The sequence below is a fragment of the Selaginella moellendorffii genome, unplaced genomic scaffold (genome assembly GCF_000143415.4).
Source record: "Selaginella moellendorffii unplaced genomic scaffold, v1.0 SELMOscaffold_0, whole genome shotgun sequence".
NCBI classification, from domain to species: Eukaryota; Viridiplantae; Streptophyta; class Lycopodiopsida; order Selaginellales; family Selaginellaceae; genus Selaginella; species Selaginella moellendorffii.
Window position 1 is genome coordinate 1654130 of NW_003314261.1, and position 17967 is coordinate 1672096.

Genomic DNA, 17967 nt, shown 5'->3' on the forward strand with positions numbered 1-17967 from the left:
CTGCTCGTCTCCTCCTCCTCCTTTCGATCTTAAGTCCACTCTCCCTGCTTAGCAGCGATGGAGGCCACAAGTGCACGCCTTTGAGTTCCTGCTGGCCAAGCTCCACACTCTGGTCGGCTTTCAATCGCTCCATCGATGGCCGCCTCCTCGCCCCAAAGCCATACGCCTGGCCGTGCCACACTCCGCAATACGATCCGGCCGCTTGCAGCGCTGCTAGGCAGCTCCAAAACAATCCCTTCGCGCGAAGCGACGTGGTCGGGGCCATGCAAACTCCAACCTGGGAGTCGGGCATCGCTGGTCTCGGCTGTCCGCTGAATGGAAGCGGCGCTCTTTCCACTCCCTGCTACCAGGACCAAGTCTCCGCGTACGCCATCAACGTCTCCAGCGTCTCTCACGTCCAGGCCGGAGTTCTCTTCGCGCGAAAGTTTAACTTGCGGCTGGTACCGGGCATGACTACTTTGGCCGGAGCACTGCCACTGGTTCCCTGTGTATCTGGCTCCACCATCTCACGGACATCTTCACGGACGATTCCTTCGTTCCCGAGAGTTGTCCGGGATGTGATCCGCTCCCTGCCGTGACTGCCCAGCCTGGAGTAACTTGGAAGTCTCTCTACGATTTCCTCGACCGCAGAGGACGAGTCGCCGTCGGGCCTATGGCATCCTCCCTGAGTGCTGCCGGAGGTTTCGTCCAAGGCGGTGGCCACGGGCCTCTGTCAAGAACTTTCGGCTACGCTGTTGACAACACTCTCGAGCTCAAGGTGGTGACGGCTGATGGACGAGTCCGAGTAGCCAACCAGTGTCAAAACCCGGAGTTGTTCTGGGCTCTCAAAGGTGGCGGCGGAGGGACTTTCGGTGTCGTGGTTTCCACGACGTACCGGACCTTTCCTGAGCTCAAGCTTGGCTACCTTCACACACTGTTCATCGCTGCGTCTTCCAGCCCCTCGAGCCACAGGGATCTCGTCGCCAAGTTTGTGGAAGTCACGCCTTCCATGGACGAAGCTCGGCTTGCCGGCTACTTCTACATCTACACCAGCCTCGTAATCATCTCTTTCGTGCTGCCGAATGGAACAGTCGCGGAAGCACAGGCTGCGTTTGCTCCCCTGGTTTCCTACGTCGATAAGAACCCGGAGCTCTTGGTCATCAACAACACTGTCACTTCCCACGACACTTTCGTCCAGTGGCAAGACGGAGTTCTCTGCGCAGTCAATCCAGTACTGTGCACCGATGCAACCGGGACAAGCGGGCTTTTCGCGACGCGGTTCATGCCCAAGAAGATCTTCCAGGAATCACCAGCTGTGCTGACCGACACCCTCATGCGAGTTCTGTTCGAACGTAACTTCAGTCCCATCTTCGGCTTGTTTGTGTTTGGAGGCGCAGCATCGAGCGTCCAAGGCAGGAACAATGCCCTGAGCGCCGTCTGGAGGGAGGCTCTGTGGCATGTACTCATCGTTAGGACCTGGAACGAGAGCACGAGTGTGGAGGAGCGATATCAGTTTTCTCGAAGTCTCACCTCCGCGAATGGTCTGTTTCGAAGCATCACGCCTGGCGGAGGGTGTTACAAGAACGAAGGAGATTACTTCGAGCCATACTGGGAGGAGTCGTTCTTTGGTGAGAAGTACTCGACGCTCAAGGCCATCAAGGAGAGCGTGGATCCGACTGGCCTGTTCTTGTGTTGGAAGTGCGTTGGAAGTGAAAGCCTGGTTCAAGGTGGAGCTTCTTAGAAATTGTTCTTACGCAAGAGTAAAAGAGACTTAGCATTTCTATCGCGAGAAAGTCGAGTATAAATGCTAGCCAAAACCGATACGCGAAACAGGACAGTGCTGGCGTTGCTGAAACGTCTGGAAAATGTTAGCTTACCATCCAGCGAAAACAACGTGGAACTCGCATCAAACCTTTGATCCGATTCACTTGGAATTTTTGGGTCGAATATATCTTCCGGGTTTGGCTGCTGCCAAGATCATAAAAAAAACTCACATTTGACAATATACTCCACAAGGACATATATACTTTGCCTTCGTGTCCAAGACCTGATTAAATCCAAGCGTCGTTATGAAAGACTTTGGAGCGAAAGAAGAAAAGACAGGACACTTACGTCGCCGAAGTGATCGTGTTGTGGTCCACATACGCTTTAAGTAGGCACAAGGAAGAGAAAGTCCAGCAAACCATGGAGTTGTCCTTTCATCTGATTCTTCTCTCTCTCCTGCTTAGCAGCTATGGAGAGAGCAGCTGCAAATGCACGCCTCGGAGCTCCTGCTGGCCAAGCTCCACAATCTGGTCAGCTTTCAATCGCTCCATCGATGGCCGCCTCCTCGCACCAAAGCCATACGCCTGGCCGTGCCACACTCCGCAATACGATCCGGTCGCTTGCAGCGCTGCTAGGCAGCTCCAAAACAATCCCTTCGCGAGGAGCGAGGTTGTCGGAGCTATGCAGTATCCGAACTGGGAGTCCGGCATCACCGGTTTCGGCTGCCCGCTGAATGGAAGCGGCGCTCTTTCCAGTCCCTGCTACCAAGACGATGTCTCCATCTACGCCATCAATGTTTCCAGTGTGTCTCACATCCAGGCCGGAGTCGTCTTCGCCAAAAAGTATAACTTGCGGCTGGCGATCAAATCGAGCGGGCACGACTGGCTTGGCCGGAGCACTGCGCCTGGCTCGCTGTGCATCTGGCTCCACCATCTCACGAACATCTTCACGAACGACTCTTTCGTTCCGCAAAGTTGTCCAGTAAGTGATCCGGTCCCTGCTGTGACTGCCCAGCCTGGTGTTACTTGGGACTTCCTCTACGACTTTCTGCGCCAGAGGAACCGGGTTGCCGTCGGGCCGATGGGATCCTCCCCGAGTGCCGCGGGAGGCTTCGTCCAAGGCGGTGGCCACGGGCCTTTGTCGCGGACGTTCGGCTACGCTGCTGACAATGCTCTCGAGTTCACGGTGGTGACGGCTGATGGACGAGTCCGAGTAGCCAACCGGTGCCGAAACCCGGACCTGTTCTGGGCTCTCAAAGGCGGCGGCGGAGGAACTTTCGGCGTCGTTGTTTCCGCGACGTACCGGACTTTCCCTGATCTCCAGCTCGGCTACGTCCAGACTCTGTTCATCGCTGCGTCTGCCACTCGCTCCAGCCACGAAGATCTGATCGCCAAGTTTGTGGAGGTCACGCCTTCCATGGACGAAGCTCGGCTTGCCGGCTACTTCTTCCTCTACACGAACTATATCACCCTCTCTTTCGTGCTGCCGAATGGAACAGCCGCGGAGGCACGGGCGGCGTTTGCTCCCCTGGTTTCCTACGTCGAGGGGCATCCCCAGCTCTTCGTCATCACCTACACCGTCACCTCGTATCCAAACTTCGTCCAGTGGCACGACGGAGTCCTCTGCGCGACCAATCCCGGAGTGTGCACCGATCTAACAGGCGCGCCTCGGGCTCTGGCAACGCGGTTCATGCCCAGGGCGATCATCCAGGACTCACCGGCGGTGCTGACAAACGCCCTCGTGAGAATTCTCTTCGAGCGGAACTTCAGTCCCATCTTCGGCTTGTTCGTGTTTGGAGGCGCGGCAGCGAGCGTCCGGGGCAGGAACAATTCCCTGAGCGCTGTCTGGAGGGAGGCTCTGTGGCATGTCAGCCTCTCCCGGACCTGGAACGACAGCACGACGGTGAAAGAGCGGCAGCAAATCTTCCAGTATCTTACCACGACCGACGACATTCTTCGCAACATCACGCCCGGCGGAGGGTGCTACAAGAACGAGGCGGACTACTTCGAGCCATACTGGCAGGACGCGTTCTTCGGGGAGAAGTACTCGGCGCTCAAGGCGATCAAGGAGAGCGTGGATCCAACCGGCTTGTTCCTGTGCTGGAAGTGCGTTGGAAGCGAAAATCTGGTCCAAGGCAACTGCAAAGCCGCAGGAAATCGAAAATCGGAACATACCTCACTCACATAGACCCCACATAGACATTGTAAATAAAGGTAATACATTTGTTTTCCGAGCACGAAAAACAATGACAGCTTGTTTCTCCGAATTTGGCAATGATATGGACTCTGCAGCATTTTTCCAAGTTGGATGTGAACATTGTAGATTTATTTACATATAATTAATTACGTTTGAATGCAAGTTATTCCTTGTAAGTAAGATGTAAGCTCCTAATTACATACAATCCACCACGCTTACAATCCATCATGCTTTATGTAAGTTTCCTTTAATATGGACTTTGGCTACTTATATACATTCCTTGTAGATATAAAATTTTAAAGCCACCATGGTTCATGTAAGCACCCCACTTCCTTGCAAATTCACTTTTTTAATACTTTTAGCTCTTTAATTCTGACTGATTACCTATCCTCAAAGGTCTAACCCTAAACTCTTAATAATGTTGTTTCCTTTTGGTTGCATCAGAAAATTTCATAAAGGTTGGCTTTTATGAAAATTATGGCAATCAGGATTAGGTTCCAGGTCATTGTGGTCTATTATAGGGGAGTGGCTAGGCATCAAGGCACAGGCCAATAGAAATTTTTTCACAATTAAATCTTCAATATTTCTGTTTGCTTTGCATGGGATCTTTCCATGGAACAAAAGGATGAGAAAATTCCAAATCAAAGTTGCATCTCTTTTACAGCTTTTGTTCTCCCTTTTTTTTAAAAATTTCTTTCCCTCTTCTGCTTTGTTTGTAATAGCTCCAATGTTTAGAAGAGCCTTTGCAAGTATTTACATACACTAGACTTGATCCAGGTCTTCCTGTAGAAGTTGAGCAGGCAAGTCTTGGCATGAATCCCCACCACAAGTCTTCATGTAGTGTTCTTCACGGGATCGAAACATGCGCTGGTCCTCCATTTTCCAACGGAATGACTAATAACACTTTACAATAAATCCTTTGTAGAGTTACAAAAAAGTTGCGTGTTGGTAAGCTCGCTCAGCTCGTGCCGTGATGATCCTCGGCAACTATCTGGCTTGAATCCATGGCGCTGCTCTGCTGCTGCTCCTCCCTCTTAGAGCCTGGAAAGCTGGCCCTGGCCAGCTCGCGCAGAGTTTTCAGCTCGCTCGAGTTCGTGTCCGACCTCGACGGCCTCGTCTTCTTGCCTTCAAACGACACCGACCTCGACCAATGGCCTGGAACCTTGTGAAACGATCCCGCTGGCTGGAGGAGCCTCCCGGAGCCGGACGAAGCCCTCGACTGCTGGCCCAGGCTGCGAGGATCGACGAGCGAGGGGGAGCCTGGATCGTAGGCCGGACCGCCCGTCTCGGTGAAGGAGATCGGGGAGCTCGAGGGAAGAACTTTGCTGCGTTGTTGGAAGTCCGGGGACGGGCTGAGATGCACCACGGGGACCAGTCCGATCCTCGGCTGCTGCGGAGGAGTGATGAACTTGGGCCACTTTCTCTGCGGGATGAATGGAAAAACCAGTCCTTTCCCCAGCATCCTCATCCCCGCCTCGAACGATGGCTCCTGGGGAGCCGAGAGCTTGAGCAGCTTCTCCATGAGCGCGTACCACTCGTTTATCAGCTGGCACATGAAGCTCGACAGCAGCAGCGTCACCATGGCGATGCCCAGGCTTCTCCGGTTGTCGGACGAGTGGTCGTCGGGTAACAGGGCCATCCCGATGCTGAAAACCGCAAGCTCGCACAGCAGCGACACGCTCTCCACCAAATGCACGCCCCTTCGAATGTAAGGCTTGAAGAGGATCAGGTAAAGAAGCTGGATCAGAGTGACTGCCAGCGCCAGAGAGAGCTGCCTCCACGAGACTTCGCTTCCAGGATGCACTCCAAAGACTATTCCCAGGGTGGCACGCCTTGCGATATCGGCCATGATGTAGAAAACTCTGGCAGCACCTATTAGCTTGTGCGCTTTGGAGACGGACATGTCGACGCTGTCTTCGTCGGAGTTGACGGGCTTCATCCTGCCGATGCCTTTGCCTTCACTGTCCACCCATTTTGATCCATAGTCCTCGTCCACATATACCACCCTGGGAGGACCTTTCCGGTTCTCAAACAGCAAGCCAAACTTGGGGATGAAACTGGACGAGAGACCCTCCTTGCGGACCCACTTTCCAATGTGACTTTCGCCGAGTAGCAAACGCACTACTCCCCGGCAAACGTGACCGCCTGCCTGACTCCTGTACTCTTTGTACTGAACCAATGCACCCCAGATGACCGCGACCAGCAAAAACATCAGCACGGAGAGGAAGAAGCCAGTTGGAACTGCAAGTAACAACACTCCCACAATGATCCCACCGGTTGTACCACCTGAGCAAGGCAATCGTGACTCGCACAAGCAAAATAACAGCAGACTTCTTACCCCGAATGATGAAGGCCGCTGCTTGACAGATACACGGTAAAGCAACGTAAAGGAGAAAAATCTCGAAGCGAGGAAGGGAAAGAGCGCCTCTGAGAGTTGCCTCCGTTCTCCATCGTAGAAAATAGAGTAGCAACAGGTGGAAAAGAACGAAACCACCCCCGAAAACTCCCAACCAAAACATATTCTTCCCGAAGTCGTTCCATCTGTAGCTTGAATCGAAGAAGTTAATTATATACATGACCTTGTGAACTTCTACGTACCCGTTATATTTCCCTTCAAGAACGACAGATTCTCCGTGTTGCATCTGTGAGAAAGCCTCCAGGTAAATGATAGCAACACAATGCGTCATTTGTACCTGAAAGAAAAGCCTATATTCGTCTGAGCTTAACGCGGGTCCATAAAGAGTTGTGTTGGACCCCAGCTTTCGGCGTGTTTCCAAGTAATCCAAAGAATAAGGACTGTTGGCTTGGTAATGTAGCTTATGGCTCAGAATAGATTGCTGTTTTTCCCATGGAAGCTTGACGTGAGGGATAAACCATTTCATGCTCCGGACAGTTTCACTATACTCAACAGGAAAATTCGTTGAGGCATAATATGATAACGCAAACACTTGTAGATGTCCGGCCATTCCCTGCATACATTCCATCAGTACAGAGTGGCATCCTCATGATTCACATACCAGAAGATTTCCTGATGGATTTGACACAATAGAGCTCACAGTCCTGCTAGTAATCGCACCAGCTCCCCCCAAACTAGTGGAGGCTATAGAGACCAGCCCCGAAGTTATGAATGTAGCAAGTATACCCGCTGTGACAAAACAAGACGAAGCGACTGCAATTGCAGGTGGTGAATCTAGAAACAGAGTAGCCCGTCAGAAACAAGAAACTTTTTCTCTACTGAAAAGACTGAAAAACTTACAATGGCGTACTTGCAGCTGATTGGATGCAAGATTTGGATTTCCGGCAATATCAGTCGTCTTGTTTTCAGATATAAACACCGTGACAACTTGGTCAGCGGGAATGAGTAGCTCCGCGAAGTATTTGCTCTTAGTTATTTCGCTTAGCCTGCAATCCGGAAACGTTTAAAGTTGATAACCCAACATAAATTTGCTAACCTCGTAACTTTGCCAGCAGACAAGTTGAAATCTAATGAATCAAATAAAAAAACCGGTTCAGAAAATTCAATCCAGACTCCGGTAGTGCGTTTCCTTGTTTTCACGGACGACGATGGGGATAGTAGTAACTCCGGCCTCTTACGATCTAGAGCCAAGCTTCACGGTTATTTACATTCACAAGAAAGGATTACCGTATAAGAAGCTGACACGGTTTGACTGCAATACGTAAGTTCCATCACGGCTTTGCAAGCCTCCCTGAAGTTGTACTGTCACAACGGCGGAGTCCGAGATATTCGTGAGCTGGGGAAAGAGACTTTGAGTGCCGAAATATAAGAATGCAGTTTAGTTACCAGAAAGCCGTATCTCCGCTTGCCGTGACTTTTTCTTTCTGTTGGTTGAAGAACACCATCAGTAACATTCAAGGCTCCAAGAATCTCTTCAGTCGTGTTGACTATAGGCCGTGAAAAGTCCAAAAATATCCCAAGGTCGCCGATATCTCTGGTCACCTGCAGGGATCGCGGTTGCTTATTGACTACCACTTGAACTTCCGTGATTCCGGTCCAGAGGTTAACATCAACAGGAGTTCTGTCTGCAAATGAAACACCACAATTACATTCATACTATAGCTGAAAGAGCATACCAAAGCGCACAATGACACTCGAGTTGTCTCCCCTCCGGAACTTGTTCCCAGCCAAATCGCTGCAAAATTCTTTTCCTAACGCAACAATGACTCGGCCCGACTGAGTTGCAGCTGATAAATTGAGTACAAGGTTGTACTCCAAATTCGGTCGGATAACGCGCAAGCTTGATGGCACAATACTTCCAGGACCGTGGGTAGCTACCTAGAAAAGTTGAAAATTGTTTGCAAGAAAGCATTTTCTACCTTTTTTAAAAACTTACAGGACAATTTGCAATGTCAGAACACTTAAAACCACCATCTCCAGCGCAAGATTCACTTAATATGATATGCAAAGTGGCATTCAAGGCATTGGTAAATTCTCTGTCAACCGTTATTGATCCGGTTGGGGCTATAGAATCTGTAAATTGGTCGTTAGATATGAAAAACCGAGAAACTGGGGAAACTGACCGACAGTCCAATTGTAGCTCACGGATGCTGAAGAATTGACCCTCTGTATCGAAACTTCAAAAACGTGATCGCCATCTATTAAACTCGAGTAAGAATCTCCGCGAGAAGCGCAATCGTGAAATGGCGATCCATCCAGCTGCGCATCAAACAGCAAACTTTAAGAAACGAGATAGAAAGAAAAAAACAAACACAAAGAAACACAAAGAATCCGATACAGTACCTTGCATTGAATAGCACAGTCACTGCAAGCATCGTTTCCTCCCGAGGCATTCTTTACCATGAACTCAAAGGTGGCATTCCTTTGAGCAGTCACGAGCGCCGGTGCTCTCGTAAGCACTGGAACCTGAGCTTGAGCCCATAAACATCCCGACAAGAGCGAAAGAATCCACAGCAGCGACGCCATTGCACCTCCAATCGACCAATCCCAGCTTCCACCAATCAAAGATCATACTGACATCCTCTCGAGCGCCTGGAAATGCCCCGAGAAGACAATGTAGGTAACCTCTATCCACAATCTATCCAGTTCTATAAATCCCCCGAGCCTAGCAGTAGCGTCGAAGCTCAGGATCCATCCCTTTGCCTTGTATCGTCACCTAGAATCCACATTTAGCGCTTAAGCTACAGCATTCTTCCAGCCGAATCCGCCGCGACGTGCCGCAGCTCGATCTACCCGCAAGCATCGCCCGGCCAAGAATGTAGCTCGATCTTACCACAAATCCACAGCTATCGTCGCGGCGCCGATCGAGCGCGCCAGAGGAAGAACCCTGATTTACCCTCTCGCCCTCGCGCGAATCGAAGAAATATTGCCTCTCTCCTCTCTTCCCTCCCTCTCGCTTTTTACCGCGCGGTGAAAAAGGGATAAAAAACCACGTTTTATGCACACGGTGAAAATTGCGGCGTCATATCGGACCCGTTCATGCCCTCATCCGACGGACAATACCATGCCACGTCACAGCGCGGTACCGTACGAGCTCGAGAATTTAGGTCCAGGCTGGCAGTGATGGGCCCATGGGTTTGTATTGCGTATGTATGATTCGTGCAGACTGACCACCACGATTATGGCCCATGTGGCCCAAACGCCAGAGCAAAATCTGGCAATTGCTGGTTGGCATAGGAGCTCCAACACCTCTATAAATTGTTATCTCTAGACGTATGTACATACCAACAAGCTACGTATTAAGCGCGATAGCGGCGTTTTGTTCGCAGACGTTTATAACCTTTTGTAGCGTTTCGCGGATCAAATAACTTTTTGGAGCTATTCCTTACTGTGATAACTTATCACAGCCTTCGTCTATATAATCAAGAGATCGCAAAGCTTTGTCTTCGTATCTATCTTATCAAAGCTTCATTGTCTCGGCCTGTTTTCTTCTTAAAGATCACACTGTGAAAAACAATGCCAATCGATTATTATTTCCCTGGAAGGTCAGCTCGTAAATGCCCAAAAAACACAGCTCTAAGAAGTGAAAGCTAGTACCAGTATAGTCAAAAAAATTGGAGTATCTTACAGTTCTTTTCTTTTTCTTGAAAGCTTTCGCTGGAATCTCGTTGTCTCGTTCGTTCTCGTTGTTCTTCGTTGTCTCGTTCGTTCTTCTTTCTTTCCTTATGTACAGCGTCGCGTCCCCTCTTCTTTTTCCTCCCGAGTTCCTGGAAAACTTCTCTCGCGCCCCCGGGAAGAACCGATCGATTAACCACCGTAGCTGGAAACCGTGTGCTGCCTCATCGGCTTGGACATGTGTGACATGATAAACCGCGAGTAGAGGCCGCCTCTTTCCATGAGAACGTTGTGAGCTCCTTCTTCCACAATCCGGCCGTCGTGAAGCACCGCCACTTTGTCCACCCGCTTGAGCATCGCAATCCTGTGAGCTATAACGATGGTGGTCTTGTTCCCCAGAATGAGCGTGTCCAACGCCTCCTGTACCACCCGGCTCGACTCACTCTCCACCGCGGAGCTTGCCTCGTCCAGCAGCAAGATGGGAGCGTTCTTGAGCACAACTCTCGCGATGGCGATTCGTTGCTTCTGTCCGGCGGTGAGCTCCACCCCTCGCATGCCGATGTGCGTGTCGTATCCGTGAGGCAGCCCGCTGATAAACTGGTGAGCGTTTGCTATTCGGGCAGCCTCCTTCATCTCGGCCTCGGTTGCGTTGCGCTTGGCGTAGATGATATTCTCTCGAATGGTGGTGGAGAATAGAACCGGCTCTTGCTGTACCAGGCCCATGTTGCTGCGAAGCCACCGCAGGTTGAAAGCCTTGAGGTCCTTTCCGTCCAGTGTCACCGAGCCGGCTACGGGGTCGTAAAACCGCTCGATCAGAGAGATGACTGTGCTCTTGCCGGATCCTGAGAGTCCCACGACTGCCACCGTCTGTCCACCCGTTGCCTTGAGATTGAAATCGTTGAGTATAACTGCGTCTGGCCTCGTCGGATATCTGAACTCGACGCCACGAAACTCTATGGTACCAAAGATGTTTGGAAGCTTCAGGCCGTCACCATCGTCGGACTCGATTGTTGGTTTCCTGTCAATTATCTGAAACACGGGCCTCAGTGATTCCCGTCTCTTGAGGATGTAAGGTGCCAGACAGAAAGGCTCCACCAGCGCAAACGTTGCGAACGAGAACACGGTGAATGCCTTCAAGACTTCGGTGAGCCTCCCGTCGTGCCTTTTCAATATCTCGGTCCCGTACCAGAGAACGAAAGCGTTGGATGCAAACAGAAGGAACTGAGAAATGCCGAAGGCGATCCCTGTGACCTGACCACGGATAAAACTTCGGGCCTGGAGTCTCGCGAGTTGGTTCTTGTACAGCTGAACGACTTTATCTCCAGCAGAGAAGGATGCGATGGTGCATATATTCCTGACTGCGTCCTCAATGACTACGGAAGCTTTCGTATGCCATTCTCTAATGTTCCCAGAAAATCCCATCACCCACATTTTCTGCAACAATCTGTAAATAAGAAACGTTCACAAACAGAAAGAGATGGCGTACCTGGAAAATAGCTGAGACTATAAGCAGAGGAATGGTAGCAATTGCAACTGTTCCCAAACGCCACTGGAGCAAGGTCGTCAATAAAACAGTCACGACAACAGCAGCGGTGTCTTGGATGATAATTGAGAGCCGGTTGCTAAAGGCTGCCCGAACAAAAGTAGCATCATTCGCCAGCTGAATCGACAGGGCCTCGGTACTATTATCGTCTTGATCAAACCACCCGATCTCGTTGCGTAAAATTGCTGCCACAGATGCACAACAATAAGTTTAGTCAAATGCTCTAGGATGGTTGAGAGGTAAGTACCTGAGAACATTAGCCTTCGAACTCGTTCAGTCATTTTTTCTCCCATGATGCCGAAGTAAAAGTGTTGCAGGAAGTTGACGAAAACCGTCGCTAATCCCATACCAGTCACAAGCAAGCACCACTTGTTTATCTCACGTTTACTGCGGTGGTCCTGCGCGTGATAGTAGTACTGAGCAGTTTGAACGACGAAAAGGGCCATTAACGGATTGAAGGAGCCAAAAAACGCCGCACCGATGCTTCCGACAAAGGCATAACACCATTCAGGTCCACTCAGTTGTATGAGCCTCCAGTAGCTTGGCTTCTCATTGTTCCCAGGAGTCTCGGGGATAATGCTCGTCGATTCCAGCTCTACCAGCTGCGAGATGGATCTGCTGAATGTCTTCGAGTGAGATCTCTCGTTCTTGGGGTCAGATGTCAGGAGCGGCGACACGGGAGATTCCGGATCAGACTTGAAAGGTATTTGTTGGAAGTTGTGAATATCCAGCGGTGGCGGGTGTTGCGGATTTTTTTCTCCTTCCGCCGTTCCGCTGCCAAACGTTACGGATTCTTTGTCTTCAGATGATGGACTTGGAATTTGAGGCGGTGAGCTGTGAACGCTACTAAACTCCGCGTAGCGTTGTCCATTCTGCGCTGCGACGGAAGAAGAGCGTATCAATCGAGGAGAGGAGGTATGAGCTGTTTCTCTGAAGCTTTTCTTGTTCCTGGAAATGAAACGCTAGCTTAGAAGATGATGGCATAAAGATTCTTACCAAGGAACAACTCTTGCCGTCTCCTCAAGGCGAATTAGTTCTGCGTACGTTCCATCGGCAGCCATCAATTCATCGTGAGTACCAAGCTCAACAAGCTGGCCTTCTTCAATAACAGCGATTACATCCACATTCCGGATATTAGCCAGGCGGTGAGCGATTACGAGTGTCGTCCGACCAAGTATCAGTATGTCAAGGGCCTCTTGCACGTTCCGTTCGGCCTGTGGATCAAGATTACTGGTAGCTTCGTCAAGTAGTAGGATGGGTGGATTCTTTAAGACGGCTCTAGCGATGGCTAGCTTTAGCTTCATTTCTTCTGACAAAGTTATCCCTCCATCGCCAAGCTGCAGATATTATTTAGTTCCAGAAAGTCAGGCACAACTAAAAATCTCACCAGTGTATTGTATCCGAAAGGTAGCGAGCTGATAAATGCATGAGCATGAGCAGTCTTCGCAGCCTCCTCGACGTCATCCATGCTTGCGTTTGATCGGCCATAAAGAATGTTGTCTTTGATGCTAGACGCAAGCAGCGCAGGCTCGGGACTCACTAACCCAATCTGACTTCTCAGCCACGTCATTTGAAGGTTTCGTACGTTTTCACCGTCCAAAAGCACCTCGCCTGCACAATCACGATCAGAACCATGGAGAATATGTGATAGCCTCACCTAAAGTTGGATCATAAAAGCGAAGAATTAGTGATAGAATGCTACTTTTCCCAGCACCATTGCTTCCAACCAAAGCCATGGTTTTCTTTGGAGCTACTTGGAGATACAAGCCACTCAATATGGGTACATCGGGGCGCGAAGGATAGCTGAAATAGACATGCTTGAGCTCCAAACTTCCTTGAACGTTAGCAAGAATATTTCCCTGTTGAGTGTTAGCGATTGTCCTTTCAATCACGTCATAGAGTCTATAAGCTGCAATCTTGCTCTGTTCAAAAGCCGGGAAATTTGTTGCTGCCTGGTTCAACCCTCTGCATCGGCACGTAAGTAGGATACTAGAAGCAAGAGAGAATCTTTTAGCTTACAGTCCGCTTAAAATGATTGCGAAGGCTGCCACGATAACTTCACCACCGTTGGCATCTCCTTTTCCAACAAGTATTCGACCAAACCACAATTGAAGAGCGCAAGAACAGATAGCTAGACCGTAGATAAAGCCAAGACCAACGCCTTGGACAAGACTGATTTGAACGCCATATCCAAGTGTAGTCTGAAGAGCGCTTGCATACAAGTGCTTCACCAAAGTTTCATTCGCAAAAGCATATATAGTTCGGACATATGCAATAGCCTGAGCACAAAAAAGAAAAACACTTTTATGTTTAACAGAGAACGTGATTGATGACACACCTGTTCAGCGATACTCGCAGCTTCAGAGTAGGCATCTTGAACGCTTTCAGCAAGCTTATGCAAGAAAATGTTGGAGATGGCTCCAGCAACAACTATTAAAGGTCCAGTCGCTAGCGTCAAGAGAGCTATCTGCCAGCAGTTCAAAAATCCTACTACAAGACCCCCGACGAATGTAGCCATGTTATGCACATAATGGCTGACCTGTTAGAAAAAGTATAAGCCTAGCTGTTAGAGATGGAGACTCATAATGCATACCTTTTCCCCAATAGTATACTGGATAAACAGAACATCGTTCGAAACTTGGCTCACAATATCTCCATTGCTTGCATAACTCTCAAAAAACCCCATGTCTTGATTGAGCAAAACTTGCAGATATTTTGACCGCATTACAGAAGATTGCCTCTCCGCAGTCAAGAGCCAGCAAGAGACCTCTGCGGGAAAAACATGACAAAAGCGATCACCATCATTTCAAAGAACAACGCACGACACTTACGTATCCATCCAGCCAGCAAAACAGCTCCCGCAATGTAAAGAATATCCAGGACATACTATAAGAAAGAAAGAATTGCGTGAGCATAGAAAGAAAGGAAAAGAAAAAGGCAAAGTCGCAAAGAACTGGTACTAACCTGCGTGAGATCATCGTATACTCGCGCTTGACTCGTTCTGTGCCGGTAGCAATTGAGGATTTTCCCAAAGAAGTGGAGGTAAACCGGCAGCGCAGCACCGTGAACAGCCGATGCGAGTGTCCCAAGGATCATAAGCACCCAGTCCCAAGTTCCAGCATACACGAAAAGCTTGAAAAACGAGACTGCCACTGGGGAGAAATCTATATCCTCTTCATCCTCTAGAACATCGTCATCCACGGGTATAGCATCACCCCCAGCATCCAAGTAAGGCGAAGGCGACTCTGGCGGCTCCGAGACCTCGGACACTGGCGTCAGTGGCTGGATGTGAGGTGGAGACCATCCAAACAGCCCCTTGTTCAACATTTCTTCCCCCTCCTTCCACTACTCCAGGCACCTCATGCTATCTCCTGCTGGATCTTCCCGCTTACTCCTCGAGCAGCATCACAAATTTCCCCGCATTTTCACCTCACGTTATCCAGTCCGAGGAGCTGTCCATCCTAGCAATCCCTCCAGCGCCTCATTCTGGACTTCCAGCGTCGCGCGAGCCGAAATTTCCCACCCGGAAGCTCCCGGCTGCCGCAAAACCCTACCTCAATTCCAAGAACACTGCATTGCCCGCGGGAGAGCTCCCGGCGCCCGCAAAGAGAGCTCCCGTAGCTCGATCGACCCGTGCGCCTCGCCCTGCCTTTTGCCCAGCCCTAGAAAATGTAGAACAGCTTTAGCGAAGAAAATGCGAGGACATTACTTTACGAGAATGAATGAAAGGAATGAATTGTGTGGTGGACCGCAAGCGTATCGGCCGTCGATCCGAGGCAAGATGGAAGCCCCATATTCTGCCACGTGTGCGCGCTTGACTGGCTGGCCAGCCGCGTCAATGTTCCAACACTTCTTTTTTGACTGACGGCACGCACTCACACATTAGAAAAATGGTTACAAGCCTTTCTTTTCTCCTTCGTCTCTTTGTTCTAGACGCTGGCCCTGCGACCAAAAGGAAGAATCCTTTAAAAAGAATCCACCCAAGAGAAGGACGCATCGATCAGTCTTTAATACCTCCTTCGAAGGACCCAAAACAAAACTATGGAGAAAAACTTACGTCATTTAGCTCAAAGAGATCATCACCACCATCATCAGCGCTTCACTGTTCCCCTCATCTCTCTTGAATTAGTCAAACACAAGCGGGCCATCTTCGCACTCGACTTGATCTGTGGAAAGCAGCGTTAGAACTTTTCAACTTCCTCCTCGATACAAACTGAAAGAACTTACTTAGCTCAAAGAGATCATCTCCTCTTCGCTCTCTCCCTCGGCATCTGACCTGGCTGTGCTGCTGCTACTGCTTTCCGAGACAAAAGGCAGCTCCACTAGAGGAGCGTTCGCATAAAACTCTTCCAAGTTGTAGAATTCTCGCTGCGATGGTAGAAAGATGTGCACAACGACATCACCTGCGAAGGGCAGAGACTTTTCGATCAGTACCAGCAGTGTAAATATCTGGCAGTAACACACACACACACAGAGAGAAGAATATTAAAAGACGCTCACCGAAATCCATGAGTGTCCAGCCCGAGGGCTTTCCGCTTGGTCTTGGAATTTTCCCGTACTGTTCTTGGGCGATGTCTTCTATTCTTCCACTGCAGATTTTAGAAACCGTACCTGGTAAGATCATAGAAAGAAACGATGGCAGGCTTACACTATAGCATTGACTTGAGGCATAGAAAACGCTGAAGCGATTAAAAAGTAGCGAGCCCAGTATATCAGAGGTTTGACGTGAAAGAGCTTGATATCCACCGCTTTAACTTCGTTGGCAGCTGTAGCTAGAGCAGTAGCCACTGCACTACGCAAAACACAAGATATCAGGCCAAACCATAGAAACGAGGAAAAGAAAGAATGGAACTTACTGGAGAGAGCCTCGGCATCCGCATTAGCATCTTCAGCAGATGATTTTCGAGGCTCTGGATCCGATCGCACAACATTCCCATACTCTTTCATCAACGCATCGATTTCCTCGTTGCTAAGAACATCCACGTCAACATTGTCCTGCAAGAATGAAACTCAAGTTCTTTTCGAGCTCGAAAGAGAAAATTTACCTCCTCATCCTCCTCCTCAGTCTCCTCTTCTTCGTCGCTTAGCAAGGCGTCTTCCTGTTCTTCGTCCTCCGCTTGCGAATCCGACGCCATTGCCCGCCAAGCCCCGGATCTGGGATTCCCGGCTCTTTGGCACCATCCGCGCTGCGCAATCGACACCGCGATCGAGCAGCGCCTGCGATATTGCCTCCCGATCGAGCAGCGCTTACCGGAGGAATGCTGGCGTTGCCACAGGGCCAGAGCCCCCGCTCCCGCGCATTGGAGAGAGGCCATGTCCATAAACCCTATCTCTCTGGTTTAGGGTTTATGGAATCAAAAAGGTAATAATAGAGGGTTTAGCAATTTTAGGGTTTATGGGGCAAATGGGAGAGGAAGTGAGGCTCTTTGTGGGCGGCCTGGGCGCGTCCGTGGCTGCGCAGGATCTGGAGCGCGCGTTTGGATCACTGGGCGCCGTGCGCGCCGTGGAGATGATCCGCAGCGGCGATCGCGATTTCGCCTACATCGATTTCGTGGCTTCGTCGCCCGCGGCGCTCCGTAAGGTCTTCAGCACTGTAAGTATTTTCATCGCATTGATTGATGCGATGCCGATCGATGAAAAACGAAATTTTTGTAGCGCAGTACAAAGGCTGTAAGTGGAAGGGAGGATGCCTTCGCGTGGAATTGGCCAAAGAGCACTATCTTCAGCGATTGGAACGAGAATGGGCCGCCGGAAGGGAGGACCAAAAGAAGGATGGCGAGCAGAAACAGCGGCCGAAAATGCCGATTGTTCCAGCGACGCGGGCGCTTAAAATTTTTTTCCCGCGATCACGAAAGGTGACGAGCTTCTGGTTTTTCTTTCGTTCTAGTTTGAGCAGTGATCTTCCAGGTGAAAGTTGTGAGTGGAGGTAAGCACAAACGGAGTTTTGAGCGCTGCGCCAGCCATCCTCTCGCTTTGCTCGGACTGTGTAGCTGCGGAGAACACCAAGATCAAGAGGCCACCGATCCTTTCGAGTTTGAGCGCAGTGGCTACTTGAGGCTTGTGGAAAAATTGGAATCCAAGCGTTTGGATGAGAACGGATCGAGCCGAGAGGTGGAGGCGGCTGGAAGCAACTTGGGGTCAAGCTCCATAGCCGAGACGAGCAATAGCGAGAGAAAGAAGGAAGAGAAACAAAAGGAGGATCCGAGCAGCAAACTTCCCCGTGAGACTAAGAAAGGCAAGCAAATCGAGGTAAAAAGAATGGAAGGCGACGTGAATGCATTCGTTCCAGATGAAGATGACTTACTCAGAGAGAAGAACAAGAAAGAGGACAAGACGAGTGGCGTGAAAGCATCAAACTCCAAAGAGGAAAAGAACATTACAAGTGACAAGGAGGACAATGACAAAGTTCTTATGGAAAATGAAAGCGAGGAGGAAGAACTCGACGAAGAGGATG

The 17967-nt window shown here is 50.0% G+C and overlaps 6 protein-coding genes across 6 annotated transcripts in view; 3 read left to right on the forward strand and 3 right to left on the reverse strand.

Annotated features, from left to right (window-relative positions):
- The first annotated feature begins 652 nt into the window (after window positions 1-652).
- On the forward strand, window positions 653-1720 carry LOC9633580 (uncharacterized FAD-linked oxidoreductase ARB_02478). Its single transcript, XM_024667935.1, has one exon. The coding sequence runs from the start codon at window positions 653-655 to the stop codon at window positions 1718-1720; it is 1068 nt and encodes a 355-aa protein (XP_024523703.1).
- A 399-nt stretch (window positions 1721-2119) lies between these two features.
- On the forward strand, window positions 2120-4021 carry LOC9663158 (uncharacterized FAD-linked oxidoreductase ARB_02478). The gene has a single exon (XM_002960133.2). The coding sequence runs from the start codon at window positions 2164-2166 to the stop codon at window positions 3928-3930; it is 1767 nt and encodes a 588-aa protein (XP_002960179.2). The 5' UTR covers window positions 2120-2163; the 3' UTR covers window positions 3931-4021.
- Window positions 4022-4791: 770 nt separating this feature from the next.
- Window positions 4792-9306, reverse strand: LOC9663159. The gene is made up of 13 exons (XM_024675691.1): window positions 8699-9306; window positions 8479-8614; window positions 8292-8428; window positions 8032-8233; window positions 7742-7980; window positions 7583-7691; window positions 7392-7536; window positions 7196-7341; window positions 6957-7129; window positions 6633-6908; window positions 6538-6581; window positions 6278-6480; window positions 4792-6225 (listed from the first exon to the last, which is right to left on the reverse strand). The coding sequence occupies exons 1-13, from the start codon at window positions 8879-8881 to the stop codon at window positions 4898-4900; spliced, it is 3321 nt and encodes a 1106-aa protein (XP_024531459.1). The 5' UTR covers window positions 8882-9306; the 3' UTR covers window positions 4792-4897.
- Window positions 9307-9862: 556 nt separating this feature from the next.
- On the reverse strand, window positions 9863-15679 carry LOC9663160 (ABC transporter B family member 20). The gene is made up of 12 exons (XM_024670395.1): window positions 15571-15679; window positions 14478-15476; window positions 14345-14399; window positions 14107-14282; window positions 13852-14052; window positions 13533-13792; window positions 13171-13478; window positions 12901-13124; window positions 12510-12850; window positions 11761-12461; window positions 11457-11698; window positions 9863-11404 (listed from the first exon to the last, which is right to left on the reverse strand). The coding sequence occupies exons 2-12, from the start codon at window positions 14838-14840 to the stop codon at window positions 10163-10165; spliced, it is 4113 nt and encodes a 1370-aa protein (XP_024526163.1). The 5' UTR covers window positions 14841-15476; window positions 15571-15679; the 3' UTR covers window positions 9863-10162.
- LOC9633581 (protein Iojap, chloroplastic) lies at window positions 15554-16830 on the reverse strand. The gene is made up of 6 exons (XM_024670403.1): window positions 16559-16830; window positions 16370-16508; window positions 16162-16300; window positions 16014-16102; window positions 15741-15916; window positions 15554-15679 (listed from the first exon to the last, which is right to left on the reverse strand). Exons 1-5 carry the CDS (start codon window positions 16826-16828, stop codon window positions 15741-15743), a joined length of 813 nt encoding a protein of 270 aa, XP_024526171.1. The 5' UTR covers window positions 16829-16830; the 3' UTR covers window positions 15554-15679.
- Window positions 16831-16908: 78 nt separating this feature from the next.
- LOC9633582 (nucleolar protein 8) overlaps window positions 16909-17967 on the forward strand; it is a 2277-nt gene continuing 1218 nt past the window's right edge. The window contains exons 1-3 of the mRNA XM_002960134.2: window positions 16909-17106; window positions 17174-17368; window positions 17421-17967. The exon at window positions 17421-17967 is cut by the window's right edge and continues 35 nt beyond it. Coding sequence (XP_002960180.2) covers window positions 16909-17106; window positions 17174-17368; window positions 17421-17967 — 940 coding nt within the window. The remainder of the gene's footprint in view (window positions 17107-17173; window positions 17369-17420) is intronic.